The following is a 24,010-nucleotide window of genomic DNA, read 5'->3' as shown; positions in this document are numbered from 1 at the left end:
CAATCAATGCATCTGTTTTTCAGAGACGCATGATCCGTTCAAAAGCAGTGGCTTCGTTGTGATCTAATATCCTGGTGGGGCAACATTATTATCAGGTTCATATAGGAATAACAGCTTTTAATTAGCAGGCTCACTGTGGATAATATTCCTACACTGATGCAGCTGTGGCCTTTTGCTCCAGATTGTGCAAGAAAAAAGACTCGTGCGCTTGACTGCACAGGGGACATGCAAACACTCGGGAAGCAAACAGTGATTTGCATAGAGACGGAGGCTCCCATAACCACCAGTGTATTACCACAAAGACCACAGTGGGGAAAGCAGGAAGCAAGCAGACCCGCCATTGAGCCTTCTCAGTCCTCCCATCCCTCCCCCTCTGCACTATTGTCAGTCTTTCAGAAGAGAGCTGTGTTAGACCACACGGCTGCTGGTGGCTAAACATGTGCTCTGATGCACACAGGAAAGCAAACAACCGAGGGCATCCCATGTGCTAACGTGTCACCGGATTCATGTGATTAAGCTATTATTTCTTTGTTCTTTATGTGCCGGGAAGGCTCATGCCCATTTGTTCTGCCATGAAGCGGGGATGACCACATCTGTTTGCCACCAGGGTAACAGGCCTTATTAATTTTCACAAGAGGACATTTAGCGAAATCAAACCTCCATTTATTAGCCCCTAGCACAGGATTGAAGAACTGGCGAGGGGAGATAATGACTTTAAGCTCCCATTTAGTCAATTAATTCCCAGAAGTGGAATCAGAAAAAGTGAGAGTCTCTTCTATTCATTCTGTTTATGTTTGCAGTCCAAAACCATAATTCAGGACTGAAATTCATTATTTGGCACTCAGGCTGGAAGAAAATTATGCCACCCAAACAGAGAACTAACTGAGAGTGGTGAGAAAAGCTTCTTCACCTTCTTTAAAACTGGAACGGCACAACAAACTCTGCTGCAAGCTCATAGCAGGTCATCTTTGTTTTTTTTTGTTAAAGTGACAATAGGAAGAAGGGAAAGAAAGCTGAAAGACAGAGCTGTGTTTGGAGAGTCCAGACTGAACAGACATAAAATCAAGTGCAAGAGAGGAATGGTTTCTTCAGCAGCCCTCAGTGGGTTCTAAACTGGGCCACTCTGACGATGGCTGGGAGAGCTTCGGACTGAGTGATGCGAGCCCTGCTGAGGAAATAAGTAGAAAACAGGCAAAATAGCTCTCATTGACTTGGCCCAGATTGTATGATTTATATGGGTTATTTGGTATGCATTTGGGCAGCGAGGCAAGGTAATGTGTTTGCAGTGAGCTCTGGAGCGGGACACCGGGATGAATGCTTTGGGCTAACTCTTCGTCTGACAGGGATAGTATAAGCTAATTTGTTCGGATTACTGTCATCCATTCAGAGGCAGAGTCTCACATCTCTGTCATGTATGATCAGGAGCTTGATTAACCGCATGGTCCCCAATTTGTTGGTAGAGACCACTGCCTTGTATGTCATTTTAGAGTGGTCTTATGGGATTTTGTGAGGCTGTCATGAAATATAATTCATTGATTTATGTCTTGGGAGTCATCCTTCTCTTTTTGGGACAATTAGCATGAACTAAAGGAAAATGTCTCACACCATTTTATGAATATGTCATGAGAAGGGTGAATATCACATTTGAAATATTAAAAAGGTCTGCATTAGGTGGGGCTAAAGAGATTTGGGGTCAGTTTCAAATGATTATCAGGACACTCAAGTTCCTCTCTAAGGCCACCAATGTTATTCACCCCTGTTTTATGTCACACAAGAGACTTTGGTACCCACCATTATGCCAGGCGACATTTTAAAATAAAAATAAATAACCATCTTTATACCCAAGCAACTTGATTAAAAAGGACACAATTTCATAAATTATATAGTTAAAATCTATGAGATTAACCAGATAATTGTTACATTTTAAGTTTAGTTCATGCTACATTTACTGGATCTTAAAAATGAGAAGTTAATATTGTGAAATAATTCAGTTAAAAAAATATGATAATGATGTTTTAATAGGGCTTTCACTAATGTGCTGTATCCGAGGAAATTTGACTTTCAAGTGTTACTTTAAGAGAAAAAAAAAAGGGGGGGGGTCAGAAATTTCAGTTCCCCATAAGTACTTGAATTTATCATTACTAACTATGTATGCAAATGTGCGCTTGCAGGCTCACACTAGCACACACAGGACACTATGTGACAATGTAATTTAAGGGGTTGAGTACAATAGATCTCTAAAGAGGCAGACCTAGCAGAGGAAAGGGGTGAAGTGGAATGAGTGGCTCACTCCACACCCTAAAACAGGTCAAAATGAATAGAGGTTTGAACAAAAGAGGTACCACACCGTCTGTGGTATTTTCTCCAAAGCATGTCAAAGACATCTCATTAAGGTTTCATCAAATTGCATCAACCTGTGAAAAAAAAGGCCATAAGAGTTTATTTTCAACAACTTACCTTAAAATAGGCCCACTCATAATGTTTACTGCGTGATACAAATGACTTTTTTCAGACTGAGTGACTGGTCCTTTTCTACAAAATACATAAACCTGGTGCAGGTACCAAAGAAACTTTTTTCCTAAAAAAAAAAAAAAAAAAAGCACCAGTGATGCTCATTCGCTTTTAAAAACGCATATTTGCTTCCTACTTATCCATGTTGTCCTGTTGGAGAGGTTTGATCATTTTCATAAAGAGAACATGCTTGATTTAAATGCATTGTTCATCATTTTGTCAGATATGTTATTAGCATGCAGATAAACAGTTTTTGACTGAAGTCATAGAAATGGGAAACGGGACTTAGAACTTAAGTAAATCCGTGAGGCATCCGAGGGTTGTAGGTTGAATCCTATTTTTGACTGGAAGATACCAGTGTAATGCTCTACTTTGCAGACACTCAGTTTAGATTTTTTTGCTCTGCTTTGCATTCCAATTTGACTGGGGATTCTCGGTTATTTATTCAGCAGCATTTTATGATGATTTGCTCCCCTCATTTCATAGACACTTTTTTTTTCTCCACATATTTTCTTTGTCACCGTAGTCTCATCTGTCTGAAACCTCCTTTCAGTGATCAATTTTCTTGCCTTAACCTGTGAGCCATGTGCATCTTTACTGGAAATGGGCAAAAGTTATTGTCAAGACAGCGCGACACAGTGTCTAGACACCGTTTCTCAGCCGAACAAAAGATCAATATGTATTGACAGGGTTCTGAGGAAATATTTCCGTTTGGTTGCGTCTGTGTCCAATTTTCTACAAGAACAAGGGACAAAACTGTTTGTTTTTTTTAATGTTTGTGGAGCAAAAGTTCATCCAGATGCTCAGTTTTTGGATGATTTGTCACAGGAAACTCGGTTGTGAACCAGTAACCCACATGGGCAATAAGACAAATGGATAGCCCCATATTTGGGTCGAGTGTACAGCCTCCAAATATTCACTTGAGATTTTGCAACAAATTTCAACAGCAAGCTGCACAACATGGACTGTGAATGACACTCACTCTGAATCAGACTCACCTTAACAAACTGTCATAAGGCAAGGTGGTAGGACGGAGGAATAGGAGGCAAGGAGGCTACAGAGAACAACCTGCTGTTGACACCTGCACATTTTAGCAGCCTTTAAGGGTGTCCTCTGCAAACAGTAACATGACCACATTAACTATGGCACCAGCGCCCAACCACCCTCCCTCCCTGTCTTCTCCCCATGCCTCTACCCTCCCACCCCCCACAACCCCCCAAAAGGCTGACATTCTCCTTTCTCACTTTTAATTGCACCCCGGGGGGTTTCTCTGGGTTGCTGTGGAAGTCTCTGGCTCAACAGGCGCGATAGGGTGATTTGCCATGTCGCTCATATCCCTCGTTAGGGTGGGAAAAAAAAGAAGAAACACACGCGCACACACAACACACACGCACACACAAGAGCAGCTGGGTGAGGTAGAGGAAGCCAAGAGGAGCCCTAAACTTAGAGGTCATTCCCAAGCCTAGATTAGGCCAAAATACTAAACGCCACCCAGTTTTACTGTGCATATCAGCACATCTGCACTAGAAAGGCCATTAGCTGGTCCGATCCAATACGTATCGATAAACACATTTATGTGACTTGCGTTGTCCCTGTCTCTATCTTTATGGTTCTGTGCTCGATAAAACCAATAGATACATTTAATAACTAATTGCTCTGATTCAAAATGTTATCTCAGGCAATTTTTTTGTGTCTGAAATTGTGGGCCATTCAAAAATTGGCAGCAGACACATTAATCTTGCTTACCCAGAACCCACCACAATGCAGAAGTCTTATTGCTCTGTGGCAACTCTACACAATCTATGACAGGCAATTTAAAGTAATTTACGTTTTTCATTTTTTCATCAAGCGTTTTTTTTTTTTTTTTTTTTAATGCAATTAAATGGCACATGATACGAAGTGAAGACGGGGCAGGCGAGACAGCGAGACAAAGAGACAGCGCAAGCGTGTAAAGAGGGGGAAAATGCAGGCAGCCTCGTGCTTGTTGTAAACACTGCGTCTTAACTGGGAGAATATAATTATGGTGTCATGTTCTATTACACACCTTCATTATGACGAAGGTGCTGCTTCAGAAAGCGAACAGGGAATGACGAGACCTGTGGCTCTTTTTCTAAAATCGCCTACGGCTATGGGCATGTGAGGAAGATAGCTTCATGAAGAACATGGCAGTCATTTCTGTGGTAATTTCTTATTCTTCTGTATGTGGTTTGGCTCCAGGAAAGTAAGCGTTCATCACAGTGTGTTTGTTCATTACTGTGAAGGCAGCTTAAACTGAGATCAAATCATGACCATGGTTTCCATGTATTAGTAACAGGAGTACAACATGAGCAATCTAGCACAGCAAATATACAAGAAAAACAAAATAGAAACTAGAATTTAAACGGTTTATATTATAGTATCTAATAACAAATTGAATGGACTGAAAACACACAAGTGCATCAGTTTGACTTGGTAAGAAGTTATATTATCTGTATCTGTAACTGTGTAATTGAACTAAAGATAGATTGACACGTCTTAAACAACAAATATTAATTATTTTGTGGGAATGGCAGATTCAATTTACTATTCAAGTAAAGGAAAATGACAACAAACAAAATGAAATACATAATGGCTGAAGACAAAAGAGCATTAATCAGTTTTTTTTTATCTGAATAGTCTCTATTTACTTAAGTGGATGGGTTATATAAAATGCGTTCTTCCACAGCAGCTTCCCTGACAAAGCTGCTTGCAAAGCAGATGTTCTTTTACACCTTTTTGCTTACAGATCTTGTGGAATAATCAGAGTGAAATTATTGGCCCACTGCACACACATAGCTTCTACCCACAGGCCATCAGAGTCCTGAATAGCAAAATCAACACTGCCCCTCTCATGCTTCATCACTCCCACTGACTGTACAATTAATATTCATCTGTAATTGCACCATATGTACAAATCATAACATACTTTAAAGCACAAAACACTTATTTTGTTTATTGTGTTTTCTCTTCTCCTTCTTTAGTTATTTCTACATTGTTTTTATTGTGTTATATTCTTTTCCTAAGATTTAGAAATAAGAATTTCATCACGTGGTATAAACCACTGTTCTCTGTATATTTTTGCATCTGATTAATTTACATCAGAGATATAAACAACACCAAATCAGCTTTCTTTAAGGGTTAAAGCCATTTTTGATATGTATATTTTCAATTGAGGTTAAACTGTGAACTCCATATTTAATCTACCTTTAGAAAATTTTGATGTCAAAGCTAATGTTCTAAAATTACCTTTGTCTTTATGACTTGTGTAACATACAATAAATATGCCTGTTTTCTTATTTATGTATGCTATTTTTGCCAGGGGGCAGTAAGCTGCCAAGAAACTAAATTTTGCTTTGATGTTTGATGCAAAGATAGATTGCTACTATTACCAGAAGTAGCTAGTTTTGCTAGCCCTAGCTAGACTTAGCATGTCAATAACTTAGCACAGGGGTGGGCAAATCCGGTCCTCGAGGGCCGCAGTCCTACAAGTGTTGGGAGTTTCCCTGCTTCAACACAGCTGATTCACATCAGACTTGATTAGCAGACTGCTGCAGAGCCTGACATCCAACTACACTAGTCTGCTAATTACCCACTGATTTGCTGCAGGGAAACTCCCAACACTTGTAGGACTGCGGCCCTCGAGGACCGGAGTTGCCCACCCCTGACTTAGCATGTCTGTTTCCTATACAAGTAAAAAGTCTATTGTGGTCTCTGCTAGTTCAGTAAAAAGTGCAGAAATTTGTCACCGTTTTTGCCCAGTTTGCTTGTATTTAAATCTAAATATAAATGAAAACTCTTTCCCTATCGCCTACATTCACTTTCCTGAAATCTTGGGTGACAGCTGTTAGCTGCGCCAGGAATTTATAATAAAAATTATTTAGTTAATCTTGCAGGCCTCTACAAGTATTGGATTAAATCTTTCTAACTCTAATAATTGTCAGAAATATATTTTGAAAATGTGCTGGGCTACGGTGATTAATCACGACATCCAGTAAAATCCATAAATTTTTTTAAAAAATTTGTTTTAAGACCAACCTTTAATTGGTCAGGGGTTGGTTGATATTTACACAAATCGGAAAAACAACTGATTGTTTTATTAGTTTATGAATAATGCTAAATCAAATGGATGGTCCAAAACATGATCTTTCCTTTCTTTAGAGCCAAAATTTTTTAAGTTAGGTTATTTTATTTTTGTTTTTTGTTTTTTAAATTAATAGTAATATAAAGAAAGGGATGAAAGGATTAACAAGTACCTCAACAGTGGTTTGTTGCATGCCAAATTATGTGCATTGATTGTAAAGCAAAGGATTAGGTCCTCCAATCACAATAATGGTGCTAGTATATACATCAGGCAGTTTATTTATGCCCTTAGAGTTGAGTTCTTTGTCTTTCATTAAAATTCCAAATTGCATAATGTTTTTCAGAAATAAAACCAAAGTGTTCATTTGAATGACTAGCACATTTACTTGGTGTTTAAACACCACTACATTCAACAAATTATGTTGGATACTTACAAACAATAATTGTACTATTTGTAATTATTTGTGGTTTTGTTGACCTTTCTACATGCAATATTGCCACATCAACATTTATGTGAACCTTTAATTCACATCTGTGGTAATAAATCCAAAAGAATGAGATCCAAGTTGAATGGAAGGAACAAGCCCTCCTCCATCTTTCTTTCATCCTTAATCTTGCCCAGCTTAAATGTGAAGAGGCAGTATTTTGTCGTAGCTGCTAGCTGCATGTGGCACCATGGTTTTCTTAACCAGCCTTGACATTTTTTGACATTGCAAAATAAAGCTTTAGCTGACTTATTCCTCGTCGTGGTCCCTTGTCAAGAGAATTATCAGTGCAAGCGCTTGTGGAATATGGCTTCTAGGGAGTGACAAATGTGGTCAAGGGGTGAGAGTCCTCAGGGATTGCGGAGCCTTCCATACAGTGAAAGCATTAGCTTTCCATGGTGACATTATGAAGAAATCTATTGAAAAGGGCGGCTTCTCTGTGCTGAGGGACTCGAGGTGGAAAGCTTCTTGAGTCCACCCCAGAGACCGACTGGTATTTTCAACCACGCTGAAGCCTACAGCAAATCAATAGCACAGAGTCCCACATGCTCCTCACCAGCGTCAATTAAGTAAATTCATAAAGTCGAGTGTGCTAGGAGCTGGATGAGGGAAATGAAGAGAGGAAAACAGAGTAAAGGAGCTAGCGTGGGGAAAATCATCGAGTCATCTAACAAATTTGGATAAGAAACATCTCTTCTGTCATGTAAGCTTTAGTTTTTACAAAGTAGAGAGTTGTAGTCTGAGAGACTATTCCTCTACGGGCATTATTAAGAAGCCTGACAGTCCATCTCACTTTCACCTGCCTCCATCAGCACACACTCTGTTGACCTGGGAGTCTCCTACTCCCCCTCCCCTGTGCTGATCCAGGCAGAGGACACATGCAAAGTGACTGGCTTTCAGCGAAAAGCCCAGCGATAATGCATATCAGCTCAGGCCTCTGCAAGCAAAGTAGGCAGCATCAGGAGGATGGGGATGGGTTATGGGAAGGCAGAGGGGGGAGAGGGGTGAGTTAGAGGGTGGGGAAGTGCTATAAAGTGCAAGGCATGAGGGAAAAGAGAAAGAGGGGACCTAACCCCCAGCTTCAATTTGCCTCATAAGGGGAAAACAGGGCATGCCTTGGCTGCCTCTAGAAGACAGGTAGCGTAATGGATGGGCCAGTCTCCCAGCCTGACTGCTGACGCTGCTCTGACAGGACACTTCTACCTCTCCTTCAAATCCTCTCTCTACCTATTTGCCCCTTAGTGTTGTCACAGTAACTACATGTGATATCTAACTCTAAGCACCTGCGTTATGTATGCTGAAGTTCCACTTCACCATCTCATCTAGAGGGCAGAAACAAACACTGGGCTCTAAAGGACAGCAGAAGCTCTGAAAGACAGTCACGGCATCTAGTTCGCTCAGATTATCCATAATGCAATGCAAAGGCAAACCATCATTCAGGCTTCTTGATTGAAATGTTTTCTGACACGTGATAGAAACTTCTATCAACAAGACTGAAAAACTACTTTAAAAATCTGAAAGCAAGTCAATGAATTTGGCTCCTTTTCCCCAAGTTTCTCTTTTCAAATGGATCAGAGCAGTTGACAAATGTTTTGGGGTTTAAAGAAACAAGAGTATGTTAACCAATCAACCTGAGAGAAGTCTTTTTTTTGGGATTGACGGCCAAGACTATGCTGCACTGCAATGAGGAAGGTATAGCAAAAGTCTGATACTGTATAGCCATAGTCCAATGAGCCGGCTTTGTTTCTTGATGTTTGGTATCACAGCTAGTACATTAACTTTGATTACTCTGCAGTTAGTCTGTCAACACCGTGGTGACACACCCATGATGACCTTTGCTGTGTGGACTTTCCACTGTTGTATACTAACGGATGTAGAAATCATGATGTTCCTTTCCTTTTGTGAGAAAATGGGCATCGATACTTGATTTTTTCGTGAATATTTTTTATACTCTGACCATATTTAGTTACTCATCTGAAGCACTTTAGAGCAGCTGGTTTAAAAAGTTATGTTTTGATACCTTTTATTGAGCATGTAAGTGGAAGGGAAAGTAAAAGAAATAAAAAATCAGAAAACAGTGGTTGGCAAGTATCTATGTTGATGTCATTCGATACCCCTAGTGGACTCAGGGATGGGGCTATAGGAATTAAAGTAAACTAAGCCGTCAGACTATCTTTATAAACTTCTGATAGAAGAACAAAAAGAGCTATAATAGTTGAAAACACACAAATATATCAACCTCGTCATTATGTGTTTGAAGCGAATCTTTCTTAACTGTTAACAGCTTGACAGACTGGCAAAGTATTGAAATCAGCAACTACTGGATTTTGTTTATCGGGCCTACAAAGACTCCCAACTGACATCAAACCCCCTGTGCAGAACTTGCTACAAAGCATTTCAGTGAATGTAGTGAGACATCTGTAAGTATAAATCTCAGCGGTTGTTCTGTGTGACATTGTTTGATAGCTTTTTTTTTTTTTTCGTTTCAGATTTTCAGATACTAAACTTAGCTCTAGTTTCTGAGACAAACCGTGTATTGTGACAGCACGACTGCCTCTTTCTCCCTCAGCAGACACCTTTCCCCTCGTTGCACTTCTCCCGCTCCATTTCCCCCAGTTCTCCCTTCAATCTGTCTGCCTCCACTTCTGCATGCAGGTCAGGCTACTTAATTCATGTCCAGAGAGATTTTTTCTTCGTCTTCCAACACGTGGTGAAAGGGAAGCCGACCAAGAGCCACCATACATGTGGGGCCAGACTACACCCGGCACACGATACAGAGGAACTCTGCAGATTCTCCCTAGCGAACACAGTGATAACCTCCTCCCAAACCCCAACCGAGGAACACTGGCGGCCTGGATATCTCCCAGCCACTGAGGAATAATGAGAACAAAAGCATAATACATGGCCTTCTTTCTCTTTTACCTTCCCCTCCTCCTCCTCCTCCATCCCGTTCCGTCGCTCTTGTCCTGTTTCCCTTTTTACAATTACCAATGTTCTGCATTGGCCCTCAGAGGATAAAGGAAGAAGCTTTAAAACAATTATCTGGCTCTGTTTGTATACATTGAGCTTCAGACAAACTGGTTTTGACATTGTCCTGGGTCTCAACTGGTGCGTTGCAGATCCTTTGTGCCTAAATAGTCTAAAATGATACAACAAGCCCCTCCACAACCATAGACTCGATTAGTTGTTGATTCGGCGGTTTAACGCAGATAAAGTAATAAATGCTGTACAAGATGTAAGCCTATACATTGATGTGGAAAATGTCTTATCTGATATTTATCCAGTTAGGCAGCACTCAGCCTGCCCATCAGTCAGATGACTGACAGTTCGAGTGCGCACAGGAATGTGTATCAGAGCTCGGGTGGAAGTGAGTGCTGACAGATTCTTATCATTTTAGTCTTGTGCCTGTGTTTGACCAGTGTTTGAATTTTCAGACTCTTCTGCTTGGAGTATCTTGACTTTAAAGATTCAAGTAGGTGATGTGTTTAAATTCCCCGATTTAAAAAAAAAAAAAATCCATGAAAGTTGGATTTCAGTAGTTAAAAGAGAGAAGTTTAATCCATATTAGAGTTTGACTTTGTCTTGGTAAGTGATGTGGACATGATAATTATTTCAGTACTTCATGAACAGCCACTTTTGGCCAGAGACCTCTTTTCTTTTTTTGTTTCAGATTTATACATCAGAAAATCTGAAAGATTGGTAGTTTTGTCTTTGAGCTTTGCCTTGTTTTCATGCACTCTAAATTCACTGGGTGTCAACACAACTACACTAACATACGATAAAAGGATTGTATAAGTGATCACAGAAGCAGCTATGAAACTCACTTAGACAAGTGCCAACATTGGTTTTTAATTTTTAAGATTAACTTCATATATCTTTATCTTGATTCTAAAGGAAATTCACATTTGCAAACACACAAAGAGGTTTTTTTTTTCTTACTTGTTTGTTGTTTTGATTTGACTTGTGCTGCATCTTTAAAAAACCTTAACAAAGAGCTGGTGCAATAACATCCTGCTGGCTCTCCTTCCAGTATTGACGCTCTGCTTTTCTGTGTAAATGTTCCAGGTGCTGAATACCTTCTGATGTGAGTCCGAGGAGCCTTTCCTGCTTCAGTAGATTACAGCATGAGAGCTGAGCCGATACTCTGACCAAAAACCAGCAGACACAGAGCGCTGAGGGGCTGGAGAAGACAGAAGGTTGTGGTGGTGCGGCCATGGATAGAAGGAAAGTTTATGCACTGATGATGCTGTGGGCAATGGCTCACCTCAGCTCTCCGGGGTTTGGGCTCAGGGCCCTTCGAAGGACTACAGGGGGGCGGAAGGGTGCCATGGGACTGATGGGACAGGATGCAAATGGAGTGCCGCTCAGACGCTCTAAACGTGGGTGGATGTGGAACCAGTTCTTTTTGTTGGAGGAGTACACTGGGACAGACATGCAGTATGTTGGAAAGGTAGAGTAAGACTTTTTTTTATTAGTTTCCTTTCACCAAAGACACAAACAATCTGTCATCTGCTCCAGGCAGCTAAAAGCTACAAACATTATCATGTAAAAATAGTCCACCTCAGATCAACTGCTCTGATCCAAAACCAGACTGGGGAAGTCTTTAATGCAGAGGAACCAAATAAAGCAAAATGATGAGGCCTAAAATGCAGAGAAGCTTTTGAACACACAAATGCAGAGTTTACCTTTAAAAAGCTATGCACGTTATTTAACGCATTTTGAGTACATCCATTTTGAAGTAAAAATGGCACTGAGAAATAAAACAGGCACAATATAGCATGTTAATTTGGATTGGAAGGAAAATGAACTTAAACACTCTTCTTTTGATTAGAGTGTATTAGGAGCATATTGAAAGCACATCAACCATAAAAACTTGCTGTGCAAAAGGAATTGGAAATAAATATCTGCTCAGATTCTTACTTTTATTGTCTTTTTCAGATAGTTTAAATTTAATTAAACATTCATAATTAAGAGGTTTTCATAGAGCTGAGTGGAACTTTGGCCTCATTGGAAACTAAGAGAAAAATGAAAAAAACATTACTAAAGATCAGAAATGGTACGATTTTCAAATTTAAACAGAAACTAAGGAGCTATATTCACAACTTGTAACAAAATGAGAATTTTTTTCTTTTTTTTTTTGCAACATGGTAATCCTACAATAAAATGATGTCTGGTTGATGTGTAAACTGTGCAAAAAGGGATTTGAATTTGTGTTGTGTGCTTATTGGTACTTACCTGAATCCCTTTTGGTACAGCTGAGCCAAACTCTCTCCACACATTTGTCTATTTCTGACTTCATGTTGTTCCCAGTGCATAAAGGGATCACTCTGTTCTGACTTCTCTTTGTTCAGAATGATTGAAGGGATCACTCTGTTGCTAGCATGGGTCGCTGGAACTATCAGATGTAGTTGAAAAAAAAAAGATAAAAAACTTCACATGCCATACAGTCATGAGGGAAAAACTGACAGAATTGTTAAGCTGCTAAATGATCTGTAAGGAGGAAAATCATCACTGCAACGGCCACTTCAAGCAAAGAAGATGTTTGCAGCAAAGACATCCGTCTTGCAAGTTTTAAGCTGCTTTCTTACTCAGTGCTGATTGGTTGTTTGATACCTTATTTTTCTGGTGCAATGAATTCAGCATAACATTTGTGCATGCTGACATTTAAAAAAAAATTGCTATCTTTGCTTATATAAAAATGCCTCGTTACTGTAAGGTAAAGGTCTCGTAAATACATATTTATGAAGCGATAGTATTAATTTTTTCAGTCACGACAGAATCCTAGTTTATGATGGAGCGATTTTGGATATTTTACTTTCTTTATTCGCACCGAAGGAAAAGAATTCAAACCACTTGTGTTGGCTTTACTTGCTGCAGCATAACGGATTTCTCTACTACACTCACAGGAAAAGATTGCCTCTTAATGAAATCTTTCAAGGCAAATACAATCATATATATGGTTGTGTCATTCTGTCCCTCAGAATATGTGGATCATCCCATCATCTGCTAACCGACATGACATGCCACTCCGGTCTTGTAATGCTCACATATCTGACTTCTGTCCATTTATCCATCCCTCGGTCCTTCCATTCGTCCATCCATCCATCCTCAGGCTTTGTTTGCTGTCGACTGTCCAATATATTTTGTGCTTACTGTCAGCTTGCACAATGTCCATTCCACTCACATCAAGCCATCCTGAAGCCCTGAAAGAAAATGCAGCTTCCACCAAAGGAATGATTTGTTTTACAAAATTAAAAAGCCACTGCTGACCCAGATAAGGTTTAGGGAGATGTACAAGAAGATGGGCCATATAATGCTTGCTTTACATGCAGCAGAGCAGAAGTCAAGCTATCGGTCTCCCCCTTCCAACATACAGTAATTGAGGAGATTGTGAAGCGTTGTGGCAAGGTCAGGGAGACTGAGGGAGGAAGAAAGGCTGTTTTGTGCAAGGAGCTGAATGGGGCTAGTGCTTTGCATTCCTATCGTGTGTCCACGGAGGATAGAGTCATCCAACCAAATGAGATTCTGCAACATACGTCCTCCCTGAGCGAGGGTTGACTTTCAGTCCTGGACAAAAAGGATTACAGCACTTGGGTGTGGAAGAACAAAAAAGGAAAAGTTAACAGAATGAAAGAAACGTGTGACTGAAGATCAAATGTAAATACCGGGCTTGATCAAACCACTTTGCATTTAGAGAGCAGTGATTGATGCGCCTCTCGTCCTTTTACCTTGTAAAAGGACTAATAGCAAAAGACGAATGGATTATCTGAGTGTGGCATATACTTAGAGAGCCAAAGGCCGCGGCCTAAGAGCCCATCTCCTGAAGACACCATTAAAGCATCAACCATTGAGCGGCACACTTAATCATGACTCTGAGCTCTTGTTTCCACCAAGTACATGCAGCTGGGTGCTTTTCCTCATTGTCGGTTCACTAGCCAGTTGTCACATAGGATTGCAGTACGTAGATCTTATCTGATTGCAATTACTGTTTGTTAATTGCGAGATAAAGCACAAGTGATGAATGAGGCCCTGAAGGGAATGAATAGCTTTTGAGTTGAACACATGGCTCAATGCGGCGAACAACCATCTGCATCCGTTTGCTCAGGTGGAGGCCACATTTTCACAATGTCAGAAAGAGGTGAGGGAAGAGGACAAAAGCCACAAGAAATGCACAAGAAAATGGCTTTTGTAACTCCGAGTGGTATTGTGGCATCTAGAGAACACAGCACAGAACAATACCTGTCATCGTGTTATTTCCAGTTCATTTTTTTCACCACAAAGTGCTTATTATAAACAAGGGAGCAGCGCTTGACATGCAGTAAAAGATAGAATGATGAAACTGCACTTGAATTACAGCATCCTGTCTCTAGTTATTTGCAAATCCACCTCCATCCCAACCCCCAATCTCCCTCCCTTTCTTTTTTTTTTCTGAGTTCTTACAAAAGCTTGAGTTTTGAAGTGCTATTAGATGAAATTGCCATTTTTCCTGAACAGGCATCACAAAAGCAGTTGGGACAGGAGAGAATTAAAGGAAAAACAGAAATGGAAAAGAGCTGGTTGGCTGCTACTCTTGCTAATCTTGCTCTATTGGCCAATGATTTTTTTTTTCTGCAAGAGAGGAATCATAGACTGCCTCTCATTAGCAGGCGAACTGCATGCAGGCCTCCGAGGGCCTGCGCTGTCACTGGGGGAAGAGACTGTTTGTTTATTTCATTATTTCTTACTTTACCAAAGGGCACATATCCACTGAAAACGGTTAATGGCCTGTGGTTGAGGAGTGTTTGTGCTGTACTATCATATCTCATAATGTATTTACAGCCTCTGATAGGCCCCAGTGGTTCTGGGCCTGGTGGGTAGACTCCTCAACATCGTCCCTAGCAAGTGAGCAATGCTCTCTGCATGTGAACAAATAAACACAAGCGTGCATGCAAACACACATGCCTATAAACACCAGCCTCCAGTAATGTGCTAGAACTCAGAGGAAAGACAAAAAAGGTTGATGAGCAGAGACATGAATGCTTCCCAGTCCTGTATGACTCAACGGTTGATGCAACCAGGGGAAAGGACTTGTGCATCTCGTGGCAGCCGAGTGGAAAGGTGCAGGGTTTGTGTCAAGGTTTGTGTGTTTATTAAGGGGGGGTGGGGTGGGGAATATTTCTTTCTTCCTTTATTCCTTTCTTTCTTTGTTTTTTTTATTCCTTTTTTGTCTTGTGTTCATGTTCTCCCATTACCAGCTGCTCACCTTGGCAGACACGCAAGGAGTTTGCAATATGGTACAGTCCAGGCTGTACCCGTGCCATGGCAACCCCTGTGGTCTCCAGTGGCAACCTGGAGTATACACATTGGCAGTGTTTGTTGACTAGATATTAAGTTCCTGCCGGTGTGCTGGAAGGGGGTGACTTCCATCTCTCTGTGTGGAAAGAAAGGGTGTGATGAGGTCTCATGGTGATCCGACATGGTTAAACATCTGTCTGACAACACAGCAGAGATGAAATACTGTCTGTGTGAGATATGCTAACATCTCCAATGCACCTGTAATTATGTCAAAGCTATCGCCTGCCTGCTGACACCTGTTGGCTTTATCTGGTGGGCTTTATACATGTATCGTCTATCATCAAAATTCTGGTTTCCCTTCACTAATGTCTACTAGGAAACAAAGAAACTGCCTCTGTGATGTAGTGTTGCAATATTTTGTTACAGTTTCCAGTTTATGGCACTAAATGTTATTTTATTCTAAACATTTACAGTTATTTGGGTTGTTTTAGAGACAAGTAACATTTACCTTTAAATGTGTGTTTTACTTGACTTTAAAGGATCATTTAAATAAACTGGTTGATATTTGGTCACCTTGCAATGCTCCTTAAAATTGTACAGACAGAAAAGATTTCATAACTCATTAAAAAAAAAAAACATGATTCTACATACATCTTCCCATACTTTACAAATGAATCAGGTGCTTCATCACAGATATAAGAAAGTACTGCCTTTGTATTGGCTTTGCAAGCTTGTAATTATTCATTATAATCCTAATCACTTAGTCCGATTAAGAGTCGCCGGGAAGCTGGAGCCTGTTCCAGCAGTCTTTGGGCAAAAGGCAGGGTACACCCTGGACAGCTCACCAGTCCACACCTATGGGCAATTTAGAGTAACCAATCAACCTAACATGCATGTCTTTGGACGGTGGGAGGAAGCCAGAGTACCCAGAAAAAACCCACACATACACAGGGAGAACATGCAAACTCCACTGTCCAAACCACACCCCAACTGAGGATTGAACCAGCAACCTTCTAACTGTGAGGCCAAAGTGCTAACCACCATCAAACCTCGCAGCCCAAGCTTGCACCTAAGTTTATATAAATAGATGCCTGTTTTATGTTGACTATGACTTGCCGCTTCAATCCTGTCCATCATTAACTCTAATGGAAAATAACAAGCATGAAACCATCAGTGTGTTTGCATAATAAAAAACTTTACTGATGACACAGAAAGCTAATGTGAGAAAAAAACTAACCAGAATATGTCTTAAAAGTGTCTTTTAAGCGATCGCTGTGAACGAATGCTGCAATAAATTTTGGCCCATCTCCACTACCATGACATGTCTTAGGTCTCATTTGTGCTCTTCACTATGTGTACATATGCGTACTGGTGCGTAATTCAGTTTTCAGTGAGTTCGGAGATGCATAACAAGACGCAGCAAACGGAACAGTATCATCGGAAACAAAAGGACCGTCGTTGATCAGTTTAAGTCATGTGCTTCAAGTAAAAGGAACAATGAAGAAGAACCATAATGTACAAAAGGCCACACAGCATATCCTGCTGCTCTCTATTTATGTCTCTTTTTGAGAATGTACATTGTTGTGATCTATGCCACCATCAGCACTTTTGCTATTGGCTTAAACTGACATTGGGACCCAGAAGTGAACTTTCTACTGCCTTCTAGTGAATGTATGACAAAACAACAGTCAAAGTGAAGGACACATGGGAGTATGGGGCAACGTTTAACATTTGACATACCTATTTATGACTGTATGGAGCATGTACGAGATTTTTAATGTGGTGAAAAAATATGGAAGACACATAGAAACTTAGCATTGTTCTGCATTTTCAGCCATCATAAGCATAATGTAATTGTGTTGTTATGAACATAGCCTTGCCAGTAGCAGCTACAACCCTGCAGCTAAGTGAGTGCAAACTGCTTCCAAATGAAAAAAACTTCAAATACTACATTACCCTACAAACTCTGCTTGTGACACAGAAGATGTCCACAAGACAAAAATACAAGTGTCAACTAGTGTCAGCTAACACTTCATATTCAAGCCCCAGCATTTCAGACTGAGTATCTCAAGTTTACACATCAGCAGTCATTTGTTAGGCTATTTTTGTGCACAGTCTGAGGCTACCATCTGGCCTCATAGAAGGCAGCCAGTTCTCGACAGGCCGGGACACAAGGCCTTAAAGGCTAACTGGCGAATTGCCCTAAGCAGCCTGTTTCCAGTGCCATCTTTTTGGCCAAAAGTCGAATGAAGCCCAAATGGCGGCCAGATCGAATCTGGACTAACATTTGCTGCACTTGTAGCTGATTAATTTCACAAACAAAGACAGTTCCTCAAAAGTTCTCACACACAGATGTCTGATGAGTGTCACTTCACTTCTCAGCCCGCTTCCAACTGGAGGATGAAGCAAGAAATAAAAGAATGGTTATATATATATATATATATATATATATATATATATATATATATATATATATATATATATATATATATATATATACATATATATATATATATATATGTATATATATATACATTTAAAACCAACTTGCAAACTAACGGTTCCAATCCAAATGCAGATTATGAAGTTTTTACTGGAATCAGGTCTCAGTTTTCCTGATGAGTTTGATTATACATAACCTCAAAAGTACATTTTCAACTCTTGACTGAAGGGGACAGTTTAAGGAAATATGCTCATATCCTATCTTGCTCAATCTTCCCATGTTTGTCTAGCTGTGGGAGGAAATAAAAACAGCTCCCTTACCATTACTTTTTTTTTTTTTTACAAGAAATAAGTGCTTTATTATAGCATGAGCAACATGATGAGATTTTGTCCTCCCTTACTCAAAAAGACCAAAAGTCCTAGTCTTAATGGATATCGCGTCATGCTCTCTGCCTCCTTTTTACGATTTGGTACCACAGGAGGGCAGAGGAGAAAAGGCTAGGTATTGATGTGGCAGGGCTTCTTGGTGACCATACTGAATGCACATGTGGCTTTCTTTTCTCCCCCTGTGACAGTTTAATTGTATTTTCGATATAAATTGATCAAAGGGCCATTGTGAATGCACGTTGGGCTGCCACATTGATTTCCAGGAGAGTTTTTTTTCCCCTTTTTCTTTTTTTTTTTTCCCCTCTTAATTCGACTAGAAGGGCAGCAGTAAATTTTTCTCACCAGCAAGGTGGGCAGCTGGGAGGGACCGGGTTACAGCCGCAGGCGCTGGAGCTCGATACTCCGAGCCGCCTTGTAATATCCTTCATGGGGTTGAGGAGGAACTCTTCAGAACCTCAAGATCTCTCTGTTTCCATAGAAATGACAGCCGACAGAGTGCATGTCACGCTGTCTATCTCACATCTCAGCCCAAAGGAGCAAACTTGACGGTTATTAACTGAATAGTGGAGCAGACAGAGAAAGGCCGCGTGATAGACAATCATTGAAAAGGACATTGTAGCTGTAACAGCGACAGGAGGATAATAACGTTGAAGTGGACTGTTTGATAGAACATGGTGTAAGGCAGAAGAGACAACAAATAAAATCCTGCAGGATGCTCTCCTGCCGTGGATGAAAACAGGAGTTGTTTTGACCGAAATTCAAGTGGGTTGAGCGAAATACTCGAGATCCAAAAAAAACCAAACGCTGCTGAAATCCTGCGACACACTCCGCCGGCTCAGTTAAACAGACAGAGGATGGAATGAAAACAGTCATTTTCTACCAGCATTCAAGCAGACAAACCAAACAGTGTTAAAGATGCTAATCCACAAAGCTGTTGGTCTCACATGTGCCAGGCTGATAAAACTGCATGAATTAGTAAAGCTTACGAGCACCTGGGATGAAAAGCTTTTTAATATATGATGAGAGGGGGAGACTTTAGCAGTGCACTCCCACGTGACCCCGCAGCAATGGACTTCACCCCCCACCTACCCTTCTGCTCAGTCTGTCCACCAACAAGGAGCCAAGAACCTCAACGGACATGGCAGCTCACGCTCAAAAGGGCGAAGCCGACTGAATCAAACTCAGGCTCATTTCAGTTAATGAGGCGTCAATAACAGATCTCAGATTTACTCCCAACATGTAGCACGTCTGCCCTCCTCTTTCGCTCTTTTTGCCCCACTTCAATCATGACCGTATCTTTAGTTATTTAAGGGGGAATTGGGGAGAAGGAAGTAAGCAGCGAAGTGGTGGGAGGGGAGAAGACTGGACAAGCTTTTGATGAGTTCTAAGAGATAAATATGTTGGGGAGGATTTGGTGGTGGAATTAAAATGTCAAAGCATGCTAAGCTGCTGTTCATGCACGAAAAAAAAAAAAAATCAAACAGGAGCTAGAGAGGGAGAGCAAATAATGAAGAGAAGCTCCAGAGACGAGTGGACTCTGGGGGTCTTTTGGCATGTTACTGATCCGTCAGGGGATTGGCAGGCGCCAGACGTGTGCTCAGTCATGCTGGTGTTGCAGAGACTTGGACCTACCGGCGTTCTGTTTTACTGTGCTGGGAAAATGCCACCGTGCCCCCCGCGGTAGAAAGCGTGACAACACGCGTGCAACAATAGCAGGGAATGGAAGATTTATAAAGCTCTGGTGCCTTGCTTCTTGGCAGGATGGGGATTTCACAGAGGCGAGGTGAAGCCACTAGCATGTGTCATCATAATTCAACGACAGTTTACTAAAGACGAAATGAATCTGTTAAATGACACCGAGCACACTAACCAAAGCTGTCGGTGCATGTTTGCCAAAGCCCAGATTGGTCAGATCACGGAGATGAGCTGTGTGGAAAACTGTGACTTGGTTTTGAAGTGTGATTTTGCAGGCATCTTTTTTCGTACATGTTCATTGCAGGGAGGTGTTTTAGCACTTCGCCTCTCTGAAGTCACTTGTCAATCAAGCGGCGCAGGCGTTCAATGTTTCCCTTTTTCTATTGGACATTTTGAAGATGAACAGTCACTCAAGTGTAATCATTTCCGCTTGTGATTATTTGATTTCCCCTTGCAGCGTCTGTTGAGCTTGACATACCAGCGTGCTATAACAGCTAGCAACAGTATCATTATACATTTCTTTGCATGAGAATAGCACCACAGATTGCTTGTTTTCAGGCTTCAGGGAGTGAAATGATCTCTTTTCCGTTCTCTTTGCAGCTTCACTCGGATGCAGACCGAGGAGACGGCAGTGTAAAGTATGTCCTCAACGGGGAAGGAGCGGGGACCCTCTTCAAGATAGATGAGAAATCGGGAGACATCCACGCCACCAAGAGGTTGGACAGGGAGGAGAAGGCCTATTACATCCTCCATGCCAAGGCTGTCAACCGCTTCACCAATGAGGCACTTGAGGGGGAGTCCGAGTTCATCATCAAGATCCACGACATCAACGACAATGAGCCACGCTTCACAAAGGACCCATACATGGCCTCGGTGCCAGAAATGTCCGACATCGGTACGTTTAATCGGCTCCTCGTGGGTGCAGCTCCATCGCTGCAGACCATTTCATGTGTGTGAGGATCTGAGTTAAAAGGATTATGTATCAAATAGGATAGAGATGTTACAAAACAGCGGCCTTACTGGATCAATGGGATTTTATCAATCATCATAATGATCTCGACACGACGAAGAGCCTGACTAATTAAATAAGAGACTGGGGGCTGTTTTCATGACCAGAATAGATGTGTCTCTTTGACAGTCACAGCACTGCTGGAGATAATCTGTTAAATACAGTAAGGTAGTTTATTAAAACAGCATTCGACTTAATTCAGCTTAATTACCGGCATTGTCAGCTGTGTCATTGCAGTGAATAATTGTGGGTTCTATTTCAGCAGCAACAGTTCCTGAGACTGTTTTCATGTCATCATGTATTCTCATTTTTCAGCATCAAGTTAAATTTGAATTCTCTTTGCACTTTAGCTCCTGCTCCTTGTCTAAAAGTACACACTGACCTCATAAATATAAGTAAACAATGTTTTAAAAAAAAAAAAAAAATGCTCCAAATCAATACTTGCATGAAAACATGGAGCGAGCTCTCAGCTCTGTTGCTTCTGAGGGGACGCTGGTCTCGCTGGCCAAACATGTGACAGAGTTGTCACTTGGTTCAGCAACCCCGAGAGAGAGGCCAGCACTTATCTAAGGGCAACGTGGGTGCCCATGGCAACAGCCGAGGTGTGATGTCACAGCTTGGCAGAGCATGTGTTCACGAGTGACTGCATGGAGACACTGCTCCTTTAAATGTGACATACACTTTGAGGTTATTCCAGTCTAACGGCTCTGACATTGCTCACCTGGACTCTCGGTCTAGAACAACTCAGACTTGCTTTTCTTGTGACAACTGACTGATTACAGTCTGCGGGAAAAAAAAAAAAAAAAGAAAGAAATTGCGCTTACTCCTGACCTGTTTGTCAGAAACTCCGTTTCTGAAAAGCTTAAAGTCGTCGATGAGATGGCTGATGTGGATCAGTGATATTTTCTAAGAGCCGCCACGTCAGAAAAAGCTTCTTTGAGTCTAATTCCCTAGTTAAAGGTATTAGCGATCAAGGTTGGGTGAACTTTCTCAAGAATCCTTCTGAACTGTCACTTACACCAAATCAGACAGCCGTGGTCTTTCTCTGTCTGTTCCCCGGTCCTGTTTTTTTTTTCTCTTCAACATCCCTCATCCATACAGATGACATTGAATTTAAAGGAGGGAAGTTTTTCTCTAACCCCACACAGATCCCAAATGGCGTCAAAGTAGAGATGTTTCATGAGGTCATTATCCTGTTGTATTGCACAATTCTATATTTATACCACTTTGCCATTAAATATTTCTACTCAATTAATTTTCCTCTGCATGTAATGAGGCAACACTTGGCCCCGCAAGGCGCCATTTGGGAGGTAGCACTTGGCTAACCGTTTCCCTTTGTTCTACAGAAATAGGGCTCCAACCTCTTTGGAAGAGAAAATGGATCACAATCATTCAAATATTCGTCTTCTTACTCTCTAGATCTGTGGATGCGTTAATAGGCTTCTGGGGCTTTGCACAAAGTCAGCATGCATGCTTAGAGTGCTATACTTAGAAAAATACATTAAGACTTATCGATTACCTGTGAAAATTAATCATGTGTGAGGATATAAGTGGTAGCAGAGTAAAGATTGCTTTGGGTAACGCAAAGGGACAGAAACGATCAGTCACATTCTGCACAAGCATGATTAGAAGAGGATCCGACACCTCATCTGAAGGTGCATCAGCTTAACCAATTATCCAGCCGGCAATTTTTCAGCAGTATTGAGGAGTTGATCTAAATCACTGTCGTGAATCTCCTTCCCCCAGGCACCTCGGTAATACAGGTGACGGCCACAGACGCTGACGACGCCACATACGGAAACAGCGCCAAGGTGGTGTACAGCATCTTGGAGGGCCAGCCGTACTTTTCTGTGGACCCAGAGACCGGTCAGTGTGAGCTCATATGATATAATCAGACATGTTTGCATAGACTGCCTGCCTCCACATTGGTTTGAAAGAAAGACATTGACAAATCTACACATTTCTGTCAACCAGTTCCAAAAAGAAGAGGGGCACGCTGACATTACATTATGATTATTCAAACATGTGTCCTCGAGAAACCAAAAAATAATCTTGCAGAGCATCATATGTTCGAAATTAAATTGCAGGGGGGAAAAAAAACTCCATATGAAGGTATTCCTTAATGTTAAAACATCTCCAGACATTTTTCCAAAATGGCTGAAATTTATCGCTGAAATTTGTCTGATACCTCGAAAGCGTTCATCTGATCAGTCCTGCAGAATCAAAGAGTCAGCTCTTTTTTTCTGAACCTAGCTTTAGTCCCATTACAAGAAAAAATGACAAACAGGAATAAAAAACAAGATACTAATCTCTCCTCTCAGGGTGTGGTCTGTAGACCAGCATACACATGAGCCCGTTCACAAATGGATTCAAATCTGTAGCTGAAATTGAAGTGAAGTTTTGTCATCAACACAAAGTAAAATAATAAAAGTTTTACACATTTCAAATGAAAACAAGGAAACACAAAACATAAATGGATTGGAAAAAATATACAGAAATACAAAGGTACTATAAAGACAGTGTGTGTGATTGTGTCGTCTTCAAAGTGTTTACATGGTGACAATGCGATAACAAATCAAATGATTTCATGTTTAAATAATGATAATGAATAGCTAATAAATGTTGCTTTAACAATTAATTGTTCAGTATTTGTTTCCTTTTCAACTGTACTCCTTTGTAAAAGAACAAACTTGAAGTTCTTTCATTCCTGTTTGAATTATCATCATGTCTGTCAGGTGTGCTAAAACGCACCTTTTCATTGCTTCTGAGTTTACCTTCTGCATATTAAGAAATGTTCACGTTTACAGTACTTGGAAGTTGGATAAAAAATAATTTAAAAAAATACATTACTAGCCTGTTTGCCAGTGATAAAAAAGTTTTGAACACATTTTGTTTTGATTCGTACCTTTAAATAATGGGAAGTGGTGCAACATATGGACACAAGCAGAGGTTTTTCTGTTTCAGACCTACGTTTCTTATTACATCATTACTGCCAGCAAGACTTCAAGCAACAGAACCCTCGGCTTTGTGATCAGATGGTTTGATTTGGGATTGTGTTCTCCTGTTCAAATACTTGTAGGTCTAAAACCAAAGTAAGAGTCCAACTCTT

At 40.8% G+C, this 24,010-nt stretch overlaps 1 protein-coding gene across 1 annotated transcript in view; it reads left to right on the top strand.

The window, feature by feature from the left end:
* Positions 1-24,010, top strand: part of LOC306771021 (cadherin-6-like) — a 69,710-nt gene that overhangs the window by 12,514 nt on the left and 33,186 nt on the right. Inside the window, exons 2-4 of the mRNA XM_079260047.1 lie at positions 11,160-11,544; positions 20,493-20,787; positions 22,648-22,767. Coding sequence (XP_079116173.1) covers positions 11,308-11,544; positions 20,493-20,787; positions 22,648-22,767 — 652 coding nt within the window. The 5' untranslated portion in view covers positions 11,160-11,307. The remainder of the gene's footprint in view (positions 1-11,159; positions 11,545-20,492; positions 20,788-22,647; positions 22,768-24,010) is intronic.

This window comes from Telmatherina bonti, assembly GCF_933228915.1.
Source record: "Telmatherina bonti genome assembly, chromosome: 20".
In the NCBI taxonomy this organism is placed as follows: Eukaryota; Metazoa; Chordata; class Actinopteri; order Atheriniformes; family Telmatherinidae; genus Telmatherina; species Telmatherina bonti.
This window is presented reverse-complemented; position numbering and strand designations above follow the sequence as displayed.